We start from the raw sequence: 17,929 nt of genomic DNA on the forward strand, positions 1-17,929 counted from the left end.
GAGATTTGTTGCTGGAATGTCGTAACAGGAATTTGTCATTTGCATGGAACCTCACGTGAAATTACTCAACAAAACCGAAGTATTAATTAAATGCGATATAAACATTACATGAATTTGGAGCTTTATGATATTTTAAAATGAATTTTCATTTTATGCAATAGATAAATTAACGCAAGCAAACTGAGATGACACAGGCTGCGTCCAAAACATGTGAGATATGTGTATCTAGTCCTGGACATAACTATTGCGAAGAGTGCGACCAGCTGTTTTGTGATGGATGTAAAATATCTCACTTACGGACAAAAAAACGGACAAAGACCATACATTTCTAAGTGGCCCAAATATAAACCCAGGAGTTAAACAATATTGTAAAGAACACGATGAAACATTTATATATTACTGCATGGAATGTAATTCGCCGATATGCAAAATATGTGTAATTAAAAAACACAAATCACATGACTTTGTGAAATCAAGGACACAACTGACGGAATCAAAGCTGAGGTCAAAAAGGGGATGGACATGAAGATGGAACACCTGCAGTCAAAGATAGCAGATATTGAACAAAGTTCAAACAAATACCAAACTGATGTTAACGGAGTCATTCACGCTATCAGGGAAGAAGGGAAACACTTAAAAGAGCTGATTGATAAGAAGGTCGAAATTCTGGTTAAATCTGTGAAAGAGGAAGAAACAAAGAATTTACAAATTTTACAGTCCAATAAAAATGAGATTAAAGCAGCTTTGAATAAGGCAAAGGAGCAGCAGAAGTTCTATCAAGACTCACAGGGTATAAAAGATACTACGAAATTGGTACAAAAGCTAAAACAAATTAAGTCACAAATCGACAAAAAAGAAGAAATACAGATTCCTATTATGCCATCAGTCAAATATGTTAGACAGATAGTAGCAGAGTGTGAAATAGAAAAACTGTTTGGGGAATTCAGATTTGGGTAAACATGTTCTTAGTTATTGATTTTTTTATATGGACTTTGGTGTGGCAGTTGCTTTTCGTCTATAAAGGGTTGAATATATATGACATCTTCCGCTTCTTGTTCCCTTTACATTCTGCGTGTGTTTCTCAGATAATCAAATGTCTTACATGTGATAATACAATGCCCAGTTATACGTGCTTGGCTTTATAAAAATTGTCAGTTGTGTTTTCTGATCATTGATTAAAAATACCATCATTTGATTATTTGTAAAACAAACACATTGATGCGCTGACTATATAGAATCCTAAATATATGTTAACATAACAAGTTAGAATTTAGTAAGATCCATCATCCTCCTAGTACTCATTTGAATTTAAATATCTACTACTAGAAATTGTTATTCCGATTTATACTATTTAAAATTAGTACCAATCAGAATTTTAATAACTACTATAATAATAAAATGATGGTTTTTTTATCTCATAGAGAAAATCTCAAATACGTCCAATACATTTTGGCTTTGGTTAACATTGTCATTATAATTACTGTTACAAATTAACAAAAAAGAAGTTATAATTTGATAAAGTGTTAAGACAAACCTGTAAACTAAAGAGTTATAAAACCACAAAGAACCTCTTATAAACATATGATATAGCGAATTTTAGAAAAGATTAAAAGACTTTTGAAAAAAAGCTTTGCTGTGAAATGAATTCATAGGAAACTGTAACTCCGATTTATATAAGGATGTTTCAGGATCCTACTGAAATCCAGTTCGTACTGTAATATTAGCATCTCGAAACTGATTTTCTTTTAATTATATTGACGAAAACCTAAACATAATTTCATTCTGTATACACTGTACTAAGTGTTTAAGTTTCATTGAGTCATTGACCTATTTATAGCTGAAGTTTTATCTCAAGAAGTCAGTAACCAAAGAAACCCTAAACGATCTTTAATAATAGACATACATGAACATACAGTTTTCATTTACAAAGTGTTAGTACAAACTTTATATACAAATTATTATCAAAATTTTATCAAATTGTTCATAAGAAAAACATTTCGACAGGGCATACACAAGGAAAACCGCCATTTCAAATTACTGTGTTAATTATAATTCCCCTTTGCATCTGAATAAGTGAAAAAGAAAAAAAAAAAGAAACAAAAAGCAATTTGGAAACACGTTTCATTATTTTTGGAATATCTTAAAACAGCTTATTTCGATTGTTTATATTTAGAAATACACTATTTGTTTGTTTTATAAACAATTACAGTTTTGACGCACAAATTAGATGAGAATGAAATTGTTAATAGGTCATTATTTTTTTCTCAGAGAAACTGTCAAAAAAGAAGAAAACCCGGAACCGCAGGAGAACGTCAGGTTTGTATTTACATTAGACATTTAACAAAGTTGTTTCTATTATTACCGTGTCCATGTTCATCTCTTCTGTTGATTGACTTTTGCTATAATAATAAAATCAATCTAAATACCTAGGTTTGTCTTCCTAAGGCCGTATTCACACCAAACGCCATGCACAGTAAACATGTTTATAATTAGTTAAATGTAATGTACACTGGTTTCACATTATATTTGTTAACATCTATATACCTGGTTTAATTACCTGTAAATAAGATTTCTTCTCTAAGTAGTATTAAGCAAAGGGAGTGGCAAATATTTTCGTGTACGTCCAGTCGATTCGGGAAAACCTTTTTAAAGGAATTATGTGTTCAGCAATGATAATGCTTGAGTTTTGATAAAGGGTTAATAAAGATACCTAAAGGTTTGTTTTTTTTTATAACAAATTAATATTTCAAGTTTAGAAACATAATTGTTATAACTTTAAATTTTATTCAAAACTTGTTTCTTCCTTAAGGTGGTACCTAACACGTTCACTAAAATTAATTTGGTTCGTTTAATTTTCATAAAATTTTGTCAAAGTATTTAATTTGATCCTTTAACAAAACTATAAAATTTTCAAAAATTTTGAACCAACCGTTTTGTCAGAAAAATTACACTGGTTATATAGCAGTTTAACAAACACCAATTTTGATCATTGAGAAGCTTTATATTCCATTTACAACACAACGTTATTAAAACGTTTAGCTAACTTCACAGAGTTATCTCCCTGTATTGTTAGGTACCACCTTAAATTTACATGGTAAAATTAATGTTCTAAATGCCTAGTTTTGTGTACACTTAACCAACACAAGGCCTACATTGACTATCAACTGCATGTAGAAAAAACATGATTTACACTACATGTAAACATTGACTTTTATCAATGTGAATGTTTTTGTGTTTAGTTTGCGTGTGAGTTACACTAACCCAACACCAATTTTAGGTCATTGTGAACACGGCCTAGGTCATATTTACATAAAGCATTGCGTTCTACTGTTCTTGATCTCGATAATTATCCTTTGTTTAATTGGTTGTGATTCCTCTTGCACCGATGAGTATGATATACAAAAAACACGCGTATAATATACTTAGTTATCATAAGTTAAATACTGTTTTTTTCTCTTGTAGACATGCTTTAATTATATAATAAACCCTAAAAACTAAGCAGTGATTTACAGTACCGTAAATTGCTTCAAAATGTGTCTCTTTTTGCACGTAATCGATTAATGTTAGCTACGTTGTTTTAAGAATATACATATGGTTTACTTTTGATAGATAAGACCAAAGGGTTGCATGACATATATAAACAATGTAAATATATATAATTCGTTCAGTTTAGCTTTCCAAAAAACAATTGTTATAAAAGGTAGACATCTCCCTTGAGAATATCTTAATATGATATTTTATAGAGTTGGAACAACAGTTACTAGTAAACAATACAGATACAGATGCCTAAGATGAAAGTAAGTGTGGTGTTATGTAGTTTCGGAAGAGAACAAAAGACCAAATATAAGTTCAAAGTTAATTATCAAATAAAAAATGCAAATTTCAAAAACAAATATATGTAAAACACAAATCAATACAAAAAAAACAAGTAGCAGACAGCAATACTATTTCAAGCCTTGTTAACATGTATCAAAACAAAGTTGTAAAGCCGAACAAGTACAAAGTTAAAGATTGTTTCGTGATCAATTATTCCTTATAAACTGCAAAGTAGTATTTGACGCTTTCCGCATGATTTACTAGTGTATACTTCAATTTGTTTTAGTTATCTAAACTTATTATGCTTATTAACTGAGAAGAAAAATGTATTAATCGTATGATTTGTAGTTTTTTATACTTTTACCCGGACACTATAAATGATAGGATTACACCGGTGTGCATACTTGATATCGACAATACTTATACAAAACAAACATATGTGTGTGTGTGTCTATTATATTGTCTTAGGTTCATTGATATGTGTATTGATTTACAAATAAACTGTTAACTCTAACTTGTCTTCATTTCAGGACAAATACAACTTCTGAGTAAGTACCTCTATTCAAATTAATTAACGAAAAATATTCTGAAAAAAGTCTGTCTTATTGAATGTTACATATTCATTTTTACACACTAATATTATCAAAAAACAGCCCGTACGAATATATTTGAGTAATTTACATGAACACAACTATATTCATCATATCTTATAGGGGAAATGTTGCTGATAAACACAACAGATTTGCAGTTAAATGAGTCATATGACCGACCCGATATAGATCACAAGTAATAGTTTATCATTTATAACAATCCATGTTACTGATAGTTGATTTATGTAAGTGGCAAAAACTGTAGCCTATTTATTAACTGTTGTTCAATATATATAAATATTTCACAATAGTGTGCACTTTATCTTACAATTATATTGATTTAGTTACAGACAATCACCTATTCAGTAAGTATAAGCATCATGTCATTGAAAAATAATTAAGTGTACCTGATATAAGACAAACAATTCAACATTGAGTTCATGAGTGAGATCTATCCATGTTAAAAAGAGGGACGAAAGTGCCAGAAGGACTAGACAAGAAGTTAGACAAAGATTCAAAAGTCATGTATACCGGTATTACAATTTTAAACCAAGGTTCAATACCAGTTGAAATTGCAGCTGATCAAAATTTTAAGATCACATAAAATAAAAATATTTGAAATTGCAAATCAAAGTAGTACACAATTGTGTTATTAAGTTTTTATAAAACGAAAAAATGCTATGTTCGTTTCTATACCGAATTATTGACCGGGTTTTATTTACTTATATTAACTTTTAGAATGAACACTGTTCAGTGCAATTTATGAACATTTATTTAGGAAGAACCAGAAACTATAGAACACTTACTATGAGGCTGTCATCATGGTTACATTGTTGTATAAATCAATCTTGCACTATCTGAATATTTGAATTTATGAAGCAACAGATATTGAAATTCCACTGAATATTATCATTGTCATCATTCCTGTCATTGGCCCATATAAAAACTATAATCTATAAAAGTCATTTTACTAGCAAAGTACAGATCAAAGATGCAAGATGAAAAACCAGAGGGACTTAAAATTTTATTAAAGACAATTTTAGAAAGCATACTTGCTAACAAAAAACATATACTGGAACTCCTGGGTTAAAGTCACTGATTAGGTTTTAATGATATTAATTATTAATGCATCAATATGCTTGTACTGTAATTCCAATTATTTGTATACTAGTGAAAATATTATACTTAGTTATTCTGTTATATCATATCGTATATTTTCCCCCCTTTCCTTTGATTGATTATGCTTATTTATCTGGCTTTTTTTTATCATATGTCACCATAAATGAATATATATATATATATAAATGCCTGTCAATCAAGGAAGAAAATGAAAATCTTAACACTTTATTAATTTCTAAATTATTATCAGCATGTGATACAAATTCAAAAGATCTTTCAGAGTACAATCAATCTAAAAGATTTTTATCTTGCAATATTATTAAAACATTTTTACACAATTTTAATTTGCACAAGTATTTCCCATACCAAGAGAAAAGAAAAATTAAAAGAGCTGGTATTGCTAAGTTATTAAAAAGGATTGCAAACGTAGAGAATATTATCTTGTCTTAGGGAGGGATATTTCCTACTTTGTAAAGGATCACTATAATTCAAACAAAAAAATCTCTGAAACTTACATTAGCAATATGCTTAATTTTTTTATTGACAACATATTTGGAAAACGTGTTTTCAACAGACTGTCGAAATTTCAATGGGAACCAATTCTGCCCCTCCCATGCCGACGTTATTGACTTGTTTCTTTATTATTATAAGGCTGACTTAATACATGAACTTCTTAGAAAGAAAGAGAAGAAGTTAACAATATCCTTTAAGAAACTTTGCATTCCGGTATATTGATGATTTTCTGTCACTAAATGTTTCAAAATTTGGTGCTTATGTTGAACTTATCCATCCAAACGAACTAGTGATAAAGGACACAACAGATACAGTGAAATCTGTCTCATACTTTGACTAACATCTAGAAATTGACAATGAGGGTCGGATGAAAAGAAATTTGTAATTGATATGATATTCCCGGGCCTGTAATTCCTATCATGATGTCCTTGATAGAGGGTTGTTGCTCACAAGGAAGCTTTTAAACCTAGAGTTTCAATAGTGCAGTTGAAATCATTCTTTCGTAAATGTTACGGACGCCATCACGAGTTGGTTGACCGGTATGGAATAACTGTTTCAGATATGATATCGGATATGTTCTTCCCTTTTCATGTGACCTACCGAATTGGACTTTTTACCGGGTTTGTAATAATATGAGACATGTTTTTACGACCGCAAACATTAGAAATTTTTTGGTCATATATTGGCATGACGTTGGCGTCGTAGCGTTGTCGTCGTTGTTGTTGTCGTCGTCGTCATCGTCGTCGTTGTCGACGTCTTGTCGTCCGAAGACATTTGTTTTCGCAGTATAACTTTAGTATAAGTAAATAGAAATCTATGAAATTTGAACACAAGGTTTATGACCACAAAAGGAAGGCTGGGATCGATTTTAGGAGTTTTGGTCCCAAAAGTTTAGGAATAAGGGGCCAAAAAGGGCCCAAATAAGCATTTTTCTTGGTTTTCGCACAATATCTTTAGTATAAGTAAATAGAAATCTATGAAATTTCAACACAAGGTTTATGACCAAAAAAGGAAGGTTTGGATTGATCTTGGAAGTTTTGGTACCAACAGTTTAGGAATTAGGGGCAAAAAAGGACCAACATAAGCCTTTTTTTTAGTTTTTGCACAATAACTTTAGTATGAGTAAATAGAAATCTATGAAATTTAAACACAAGGAGTATGACGACAAAAGGAAGGTTGGGATAGATTTTGGGAGTGTAGGACTCAACAGTTTAGGAAAAAGGTCAAAAGGGTCTAAAATTGAATTATTGAGGTTTTGATATGCTAAATGCAACCGTGTATTTAGATTCTTAATTTTGGTGCTGTTTTCAGATTGGTCAACATTAAGGTCCAAAGGGTCCAACATTAAACTTAGTTTGATTTTAACAAAAATTAAATTCTTGGGTTTCTTTGATATGCTGAATCTATACGTGTACTTGGATTCTGAATTATGGTCTAGTGTTCAAGTTGGTCAAAATCGGGGTCCAAAATTAAAATTGTTTGATTTCAACAAAATGAATATTTGGGGTTCTGCAATATGCTGAATCTAACCATGTATTCAGATTTTTAATATTTGAGCCCGGTTTATAAAATTAATCCATATTGAGGTCAAAAGGGTTCAAAATTGAACATTATTTTATTTCATCAAACATTGAATTCTTGGGGTTCTTTGACATGCTGAAAATAACCATGTATTTAGATTTTGGATATTGGGATATCGACCATAATAGGTAAATGTCCAATTTAAAATTTTTAAGTTAAGAAACCGATGTTGTGTCAACTATTTAATCACAATCCGAATTCAGAGCTGTATCAAGCTTGAATGTTGTGTCCATACATGCCCCAACTGTTCAGGGTTCGACCTATGCGGTCGTATAAAGCTGCGACCTGCGGAACATCTTTTTTGTCATAATTCAGTAAACCGCTGATTTTGGTTTGTTAAGTCTAAGTATATTCGTTAAGCTGTGTTATATATTTTTCATTTATTTGTTTTGTCTATACTTTTTATTTTTGTCACTTATTGTCCTAGTCTTTAATATCAGAATGTCAATTTTCACATCATTGTTGAAAGATACATTTTTTATTTGAATGGTATGTTGAACAACGTAAAATTGAGAGCTGTGGTTGTATCGAAAATATCGAAATTCAACCTGTTATTGGTTTAGAGGTTTAAAAGGAAATACTCCGTGTTGAACTTCGGATTTCGAAAATAATAAAACAGAACGGCCTATATCAAACCCCTATATTCATGTAAGTGACGAGGTGTCTAACCTTAACTGTTTCCGTAGATCACCACTCCACTTCTTTAATTTGCTTAAGATATTTTGCCATACAACTAAAGCCGTAATTCAACCATTCAATAAAACAAATCATTTAATAGAATCCTGTAATGTCAGGATAAATAATGTATTATGGTAATCATGATAATATAAGTATACAAATAATATAACGGGATCAGCATAACTTTGATGAAACTTAACAATACAAAACTGATAAAGTTCTTCTTAAAATAGTTACTCAAGAAAACAAGTATTGTAACAATACAGATCCAAAGTACTTTGCTCATTAAATCGCAAGAACTGTAAAGTTTAAACCAATTATATCTGTTATATAAAGGTGTAATCGTTTACCAAATTATGATGTTAGGACAATTATTTAAAAATATAAACGAAAATGTATTATGCTGTCGTTGTACCTTGTAGTTAAAAGTAACGCATGATCTCTCGTTATTTCGGTTTTGCTACTCTGGATTAACATGATCCAGGAACTGACTACCATTTCTAAAAGGTCAATCTATTTCAGTCGAATGTTCTTGAGGACAAAAAATGAGTATCGTGATCAAACGTAAATGAAACAGGCGAGGAATTTTTGTTGAATATATTATTCGAATATACTTTGCTGTTCTTACATGGTTTGTTTGAATCGGTTTTGTTTTATTTGTTAATGTTACATGATTGTATTTGCATTTCTATATACATTTTAGTAATTGTTTGATAACGATAGTTAATGTTAAATAAAATAAATGCCAATATCTTTCTATATTTTATAGGTATACTCCGTAAGTATATATTTGTCATTGTTCTTTGTTAAGATATTTGTTGTATATTTATATCTGAGTAAATCTGGTGTAAGTTTGTAACTAGGTCTAAAAAACATTATATTCACATGATGTTTCGGACCATAATTTTTAGACTCAGAACTGATTAAAATGTCCGTTATTAATACTGTTTACGGTATAATTATAAACTTATCGACACATGTACTACTGAGAAACATCGGGAACATGTAGTTTTACCCTTGTTCGACATTCCATCATTCCATGAACAATCTATTGACGGACATTTTCATAAACGCCTTCACAGATTGCATTGGTCTTTAGAATGTGAATCTAGTACGATTAGCTACAGATTGAGTTAACGTTTGTTTCCCCCTGCTGATTTTGGCACAAATTAAGGACTTTTTACATTAGGTTCCATTCTTCTGATTGTTGCCAAAATCACGGATTGTAAACTTTGAAAACTCGTACAAATAACAGTAATAAGACTTTTTACTAAAGTCCGATTCATTTTTGAGGCTGCAAACTGAAAAAAGTAAAATCACAAAAATATTGAACTCCGAGAAAAATTCAATCGGAAAGTCCCTAATCAGATGGCAAAATCAAACAACAAAGCATATCAAACGAATGAACAACAACTGTTATATTCCTGACTTGGTACAGGCATTGTCAAATGTAGAAAATGGTGGATTGAACCTTGTTTTATGGCGCTTAACCTCTCACTTGAACGACAGTCGCATCAAATTTAATAATATTGATTATGAACCATTATTGTCATTCCGATACATCTTGCTATCAATTTGGTTTCATTTTCTCTCTTTTGGTCTGTTTTTTAATGAGTAACACGGACGAGGTACCAAATGCAGCTAGCGTACGAATCTAAGGATCCGTCATGAATCAACTCAATGATAACGTGCAAAGGATAGTTTATTTTATCTGATCACACATGTTGCACTAATAAGTACGTCTTTGCATGGCCAATACTAGCCGGAATTCAAGGTTCGTTATTTGCCCCCGTGGCCAATATTGATATTAACCTTCAAATTCCACATCGAGCCCCCGAATTTGACCCCCGGTAATCTGTCAATTAAAATCTATTTTGAAACAAGATGTAATCTGAAGCAGCTAGACTATCTATTTATTACAGAACTTTGTTTGCTCACTGTGATACGAATATTGTTAACTCAGTGTGATACATTTTTTTTTTTATGTTTGTCTTCAAATATATTTTAAATTTTTGTTGAAAATACTAAACATGATCTGATATACGCCTCCTTTTTTTTTCTCCAGTTTGAAAATATGTGATACATCGTTTATTACATGTCATTTTCCATATTGGCCGTGGTATCAGCCCACGACTCATAATAAGCCATCGGGCTAGAGACCTCTGGCTTGATATCGGAGTCTAGGGCTGATACATTAACTGTTAGAATATATGATTTTCCTATCCTAGTCTTTTCTTAATCCGGAATTCTTCTTCTAACTGTTTCGGAATCCAAACTGAATTTTATCTGCGATAAGTTCACAAATAAGTACGATATTTTGAAAAAATTTCGGAAAATTCTGAGACAACGTATATATCAATGTCTGAATAAGTCTGATTTTGGTATCTGTGTATATGGTAGCACAAGAAACTTCTAGATCAATGTAGATGGGAAATTTCTAGATCAGTGTAAAAGTTTAGATGATCTATCTTGAATATTATCGTTTGTCAAATAGAAAGTTAAAAATATTTAATCAATATCAATATGGGACTATCAGTCACCGATAGTATCATCAACTCAGAAGTCAGTACTTAGGTGCTGACATAATTTATAATAAAAAATCCTTTCTAAAATTGTCCCTTTATACATTTGTAAATTTTAAAAAAACGTGAGAAATTAAGGTTGTTGAAACCAAAGGCAAAGTTGGCCATACTGGATTTTGCATTTTCATTGGTATTTTGGTCATATAGCTCTTCAATTGTTTCGGTTTTATAAGTCTTGGCTTTCGGAAATTTTGCTTTGTACGTTCCTGGTGAAGGTAAATCAAGAAAAGTGCTATGGACACATGAAATTTATATAACGAGAAGTTACAACCAGATTTCAAATTAAGAAATGCACGCAAATATAAATCAATGAGTAATCCCATTCTGTTTAATAAACATATCCGGAATAACAAAATCTAACACAGATAAGAAGAGTAAAACCAAAGGTTCACTTTACGTTAGAGATTTACAGCTTTAGTGCGAAGGTGTTGCAATTTTACTGCAATATTAAACAGTCACTTTTATATTGAGTCTGTTGAAATTTTCCTAATGATAATACTTCTTTTTTCACATGTTGTCAGAAATCATAAAATTGAGAATGGAAATGGTGAATGTATCAAAGAGTATATAACAGCAGAAACCATGATTGTTGAAACTTTTAATGACAGATTAATACCAAACCATATTTACCTTGATTCAAAATTACAACATTCATGTACTATTTAGTATAAAAATACCATAAGTTTTAATTCATTCTACAGTGAATGATTATTAATCATTCTTTAGTAGCCAAATTTGTTTTGTTGCAATAACGGTAGGAATGTTAAATAGCTGTATCATATGAATGTTATACATATCCATACCAGATACAGTAAAAGCAAGTAAATATTTGTAACCTTGGAGTACATATGCTAACCAACTATTTAATGATAAGCAACTTGAAAACGTCGAAGGTTCTAGATTTAGGTCAATACCAATTATTACATTAAATGTTGCGAAAAGCACGTATTGTATGATACTGCATTGAAATTGAGTGTTTGATTACTTTCAACATATTTATGTATAGTGGATTGGGAAACAAGTAATGGCAACTTATATTAATCCTTTTCCACCTATGGAGTGCGAGTGATGCCTTGTAGTGGAATTAATCTGCTCTTTTTCGGAATATACAATGATGTCTTTTACGTGCAAGATATATGGCTCTCTCTTTTTACGGCTCAGCCATATATCGCCCTATTCCTACGGACTATCATCGTTTCTAAAAATCATACTCGATAATGGTGTCCAAAAGTAAAATCACAAAAATACTGCACTTCGAGCAAATTCAAAAAGGAAAAGTCCCTAATTAAATGGCAAAATCAAAAGCTCAAACACATCAAAAGATCAAACACATCAAACTGGATAACAACTGTCATATTCCGAACTTGGTACAATAATTCTCACCCTGTGTCAAGGGAGATCCGAAAATTCAGTCCCCGAAATTTGAACGAACATTGAACCAGAATCCTTTGTGCTAGTAGTCCGATACGTTGACCACGACACCACGGTCCTCAAAGTGTTGAGTTAATATGTCAAAATAAATATAATCAACCTGGTATAATTTATAAAAAAATGTTATATTGTTTATCAACCTCTTTTCTATCCACAACTGAAAAAGTTAAACAAACACTACACGATGAGTTTGCGACATACGTTTTTAATGATTGGAAATGATTTGTATCGTAAATATTAAAGATACAAAATTAGACAGTTTCTTGTCTAAAAAATTCCTTATCAAAGGACAAAAGAATGGAAAGAATGAAATGCCTTGATTGAAAGCAGGACAGGTACACTGAGACGGAGAACAGTAGTAAAAATGCGATTCATTTATCGGAAATTTTATGTTAAGAAATATCATAAAAAAAACTCTTTGCCGTTGAGTGAATGTTCCTTGACTGTTAACACTGATAGATAACCCCAATGGTATACAACATGTTTAGTCTCGTTAATTTATTTCAAAAGAAGTAAATTATGTTTCCTCAACTGAACTACAGTCCAAGTACTTGTCTTTACATTCCTGGAGTTTTTATATCACTAACTGCTGTTAACGTTTTATAAATATTTTAAGTATTTTATTTAGTTGGTTTTTGTTTTCCTGGAATTTCATTTTGTTAGTCTCGTGACATGCTTTTTTCATAATTTGTTTGATATTCTAACGATTTTCTACACGTCTGTATTGATATCGAGGTCAGATATACTCTGTCTCGATGATATATTTCAAATGGGTATAATTATGTTCTTTTATAGGTTTTCAATAACAAAACAAATTTCTTATTCTCGATTTCGTCTTGAGTTTTGATATAACTTTGCAATATAATGAAATTTTGTCATTCAAGCTAGAGAATCTGCTAGCTATAACACCAGGTTCAATCCTCAATTTTCAACATAAGCAAATGGATGTGCCAATTAAGGAATATGACAGTTCTTGTTCAATCTTTAATGTGTTTGAGCTTTTGATTTTGTGATATGCTTAGGGACTTTAAGTTTATGATTTTCTTAGGTTTTTTTTTTAATTATTTTTTGTATTAGAATAGGCTCCACGTCCACTTGTTTTTGTCATTCTGATGAGTGAAGCCTTTTTCAACTGAATTTTATAGTTCGTTATTGTGTTGTACTACTATACCTCTGTTTCAGGTTAGGGGAGGGTTGGGGTCCCGTTTACATGTTTAACCCCGCCACAGGATGTATGTACGTGCCTGTCCCGATTTAGGAGCCTGTAATTCAGTGGTTGTCGTATGTTTATGTGTTACATATTTATTTTTCGTTCATTTTTTTATATAAATAAGGCTGTTAGTTTTCTCGGTTTTTTTTACATTGTAATTTCGGGGCCTTTTATAGCTGACTAGGCGGTATGGGCTTTCTGATTGTTAGAGGCCGTACAGTGACCTATAGTTGGTCTCTAGTGGAGAGTTGTCTCATTGGCAATCATACTACATCTTCTTTTTATATATTGGGGGTTATTTGTGTCGTACTGTTGGTTTCTAAATTTGTTGAATTTCATTGTTGATCTTGTATCTCATGACATCGTTACATCATCAGTATTGTATTTTTTTTAGATTCGAATGTTTTACTGTGTATTGAAAACCTTCGTTGTATTTAGTCTCTTTTCAGGTTTTTTTGCTGCTTTTCAACTTCGTGTTTGAATTAGTCTTTTAACATTGCTTCTTGAGTATCAACGGTCATGCGTTGCAAATAAATATGCAAGCTTGGTATTTTTGATGAGTTTTGTAGTGCTCATATTATAACGTTTTACGATGTAAATTTTAGTACAAATTGAATTATAAAATCTTCAATGTCAATAAATCTTTCGATTGTACTATTTATAAGTCTATATTTGAACATGAAGTACTGGTATAATTTTGTTTAGATAAACAGTGACGAAGGATATTTGTTCGTCTAAAAACAACAGCAATACATGAAGTCATTCTGGCTTTGGCTTTTACCTCTTTTACTTTTTTGTTTCACCAGCACTTCAACGTTTTGAGAAGTTTTGTAGATACTTTACACTCCTGCATATCGAAATGAAGACCTGGTGCAGTAAAGTTAGAACCATTGATGCTGTTAATACAAATGAGAAAACAATGAATAAAATCTTCCAAGTAATATGAACTAAGACTACATCAGATTTAAGGTCACAGTTTATGTAGGGAATATCAATAGATATTTCTGCTAACTATCTTTGTTAACTTTAAATCATGGATGGATCAGTCTTATTTTTTGGAGTTTGATTTAATTCTCTAACTCATTTACCTATTTATATGATAAGTCATTTTCATGTTATATTTAACATTGCCATACAAGCGGGAGGTTTGGCATTCCACAAAACCAGGTTCAACCCACCATTTATTTCTCAAAATGTCCTGTACTAAGTCAGGAAAATGGCCATTGTTATATTAAAGTTGTTTCTGTGTGTGTTACATTTCAATGCTGTGTTTCTGTTGTGTCGTAGTTCTCCCCTTATATGTGATGTGTTTCCCACATTTTTTAGTTTCTAACCCGGATTTGTTTGTTTTTTTCTCAATCGATTAATGAATTTCGAACAGCGGTATACTACTGTTGCCTTTAAGTATACACTCATTTGAATGTATTCTGTAATCTTTTGCAGGTATCGTGAATTGTAAGTATGTTATGTTACCGAACTACAATAAGTATTTGCTTTGCATTTTCTGCTTTTAACCTTTTCTAATGCCAGTGTTCTTTTTCTTTTCCACGTTTTAACTAAAGGACATTACAACAACATTACAACAACAATATATTAGTTAATGTTTAACAGATGTTAGTGTGATAAACTGAAATATTGAAACATTATTAGTTGTTTTAACGAGCCTGCTCTGTTTGGTTTTCTTCTTTCGAAGCATACCAGCCTGTTTAATTACAGCAAAAGAGGTTTATCGATTTATAAGTTTTATCAATTATCTAAAGGCCAAATCAAATTAATCACCGAATAAACACATACTACTAGATTGCGGAAACACAGAGTTATAAAACTAAAATTGTCGATCAGAACTGGGATAGACAACTAATTACTGCATGGTGTTATATCTATTGTATAGTATATAGTATATATCTTTATTCTCAGAAGTGATATATTATCCACGACCTTCGATATATTTGTCTAACTATTTGTTATGTTTACTGCATCTCTGAAATTGATGATGTTCTCCTCATTTCACGTCTTTCATCAAAACCATCGGATGTAAATGCATTTGGATATGATCAACGTCATATTTGATATATTGAACAATCGTTTTGAGTATAGAAGTTTTATAAGCGTTACGCATGCATTTTAGTATCAGCACAGTGTAGTAATTATAGTTATAGTAGATATTTTTTTCCTTTTCAGTTATTGTAAAAAATGTGGGTAAGTTGTTTGCTTCTCAATTCTTATTTTGAAGATGGAGGTTAAATGATTCTAATATTTGTCATAAACTTGAATTAAAAATCAAAGTAAAGTATGAGTTAAAAAGTGTAACAACATACTGAACTGATATGCAAATTCAAAAAAGCGAACTTCATAAAAAATGTACGTTCGCAACGAAATATTTGGAGTATATATTCTAACAGAAAACATACATTTTATACGGGCATTCAAACAAAACGAACAAACTCACAATAAGGGTGATTTCAAAACACACCATTATATTCCGTTAAATCTATTAGTGCATGTATGAATGTCGTGTCGGACGTTCTATAAAGGACTTTCTCTATCGTGAACTTTCCGGTTCAGTTCCTGTGTCATTATGCTTATGATATTTCATCACAGTAAGTATCGATTGTTCAATGACATCATCTATGCAGAATGATATCAGGTCCACCTTTGTAAAAAATAAAAAAATAAAAAAATTCCAAAATAAAGTTAGAAAAAATACTTAACTTCGAGGAAAACTCAAAACGGAAAATCCGTAGCGAATTAACAAAATCAGTAGCTCATACATATCAATCAGATGGATAACAACTATCATAATGCTGAATTGGTACAGACATTTTTGTAAGTCATATATGTAGAAAACAGTGGATTAAACCTGGTGTTACTAACTCAAAAAATCAAATCAAGATGGTCTATGTTTTACATGTTGATATATTCATCATAGCAAGCAAGGTTTAGTGTTTTAAAAATTACATTTCACCAAAAACATTATGAATTTGAGTATATATCTATAAGTCTTAAATTCATTGATATATGACATGCATATTGCTTAATGGAATTTACTTATTAATTTATCATTTTTAGTATGGATAGCGTTCATCAAATGGATAACAACTATCATAATCCTGAATTGGTACAGAGGTAAGTCATGTATGAAGAAAACAGTGGATTAAACTTGGTGTTACTAACTCACAAAATCAAATCAAGATGGTCTATAATTTACATGTTGATATATTTATCATAGCCAGCACGTTTTAGTGTTATAAAAATTGCATTTCACCAAAAAAATTATGAGTTTGAGTATATATCTATAATTGTTAAATTCATTGATATATGGCATGCATATTGCTAAATGGAATTTACTTATTAATTTATCATTTTTAGTATGGATAGCGTTCATGAAATGGATAACAACTATCATAACCCTGAATTGGTATAGACATTTTTGTAAGTCATGTATGAAGAAAACAGTGGATTAAACTTGGTGTTACTAACTCACAAAATCAAATGAAGATGGTCTATATTTTACATGTTGATATATTTATCATAGCCAGCAAGTTTTAGTGTTATAAAAATTGCATTTCACCAAAACAATTATGAGTTTGAGTATATATCTATAATTGTTAAATTCATTGATATTATGGCATGCATATTGCTAAATGGAATTTACTTAGTAATTTATCATTTTTAGTATGAATAGCGTTCATGAAATGATGGACGAACTGTAATACAGAATAACCATGCGAAGTATTTTACCTGAAATTCCTTTAAAAAGGACCTCGAGTAGTTATCTATAGATGTTTATCATTAGATCTTCTATGTTTGTAGTGTGTTTAGAAAATATTGTTAATTATTTTGCAAATCCATATTTGAAAGATATATATTATACGACATTTTGTATTTTCAATTGTTTCTTCAATCTAATATCTTTTGTTATCCTATTATCCTAATGTTTGTGAACTCCTAAAATCATTTGATAAATTTTTCAATATAGAACAAGACATTACAAATACTAAATTGTCCTTGTGTATTGTACTGTTAGTCATAAACATGTAAGATCAAGTACGTTAATATGCCCAAAATCTAATAAATATACCAAAACAAAGTTAACATAATATTCTATTTTCAAAAGGCTCAAATTTGCATTTTCTTGAATACACAATTCTTCAGTAGCTATCAGATAAAATGGATCAAAATAGAGATACAGCTATGTAACAGCAACCTGTTGTCCAACCAGTGTTTACCTGGCATATTAAATAAGAAATAAAATAAAACTGTCAAATACTGTATTTATCTCTGGGTACCTGTTTATACTAAATTCGCCTTTTCAGAATCTAAAGGACTATAGATAATCTCATTGTGCGTACACCAAAATGAAAAGAATATTACGTCATTGGTTGAATTTCCATTGTTAAGAGTGTTTT

The 17,929-nt window shown here is 30.8% G+C and overlaps 1 protein-coding gene across 1 annotated transcript; it reads left to right on the forward strand.

The window, feature by feature from the left end:
• The first annotated feature begins 165 nt into the window (after positions 1–165).
• Positions 166–16,944, forward strand: LOC143043840 (uncharacterized). The gene is made up of 6 exons (XM_076216021.1): positions 166–953; positions 2,269–2,316; positions 14,964–14,975; positions 15,702–15,719; positions 16,590–16,646; positions 16,890–16,944. The coding sequence occupies exons 1-6, from the start codon at positions 517–519 to the stop codon at positions 16,942–16,944; spliced, it is 627 nt and encodes a 208-aa protein (XP_076072136.1). The 5' UTR covers positions 166–516.
• The last annotated feature ends 985 nt before the right edge of the window (positions 16,945–17,929 follow it).

Source organism: Mytilus galloprovincialis, chromosome 8 (assembly GCF_965363235.1).
Source record: "Mytilus galloprovincialis chromosome 8, xbMytGall1.hap1.1, whole genome shotgun sequence".
Taxonomy (NCBI): Eukaryota; Metazoa; Mollusca; class Bivalvia; order Mytilida; family Mytilidae; genus Mytilus; species Mytilus galloprovincialis.

Coding starts and splice junctions, on each gene's coding strand:
- LOC143043840 (XM_076216021.1), top strand. CDS start 517: ATGGACATGAAGATGGAACACCTGCAGTCAAAGATAGCAGATATTGAA. Junction 954..2,268: donor TTTGGGGAATTCAGATTTGG/GTAAACATGTTC, acceptor TTTTTTTCTCAG/AGAAACTGTCAAAAAAGAAG. Junction 16,647..16,889: donor AATCCTGAATTGGTACAGAG/GTAAGTCATGTA, acceptor TATCATTTTTAG/TATGGATAGCGTTCATGAAA.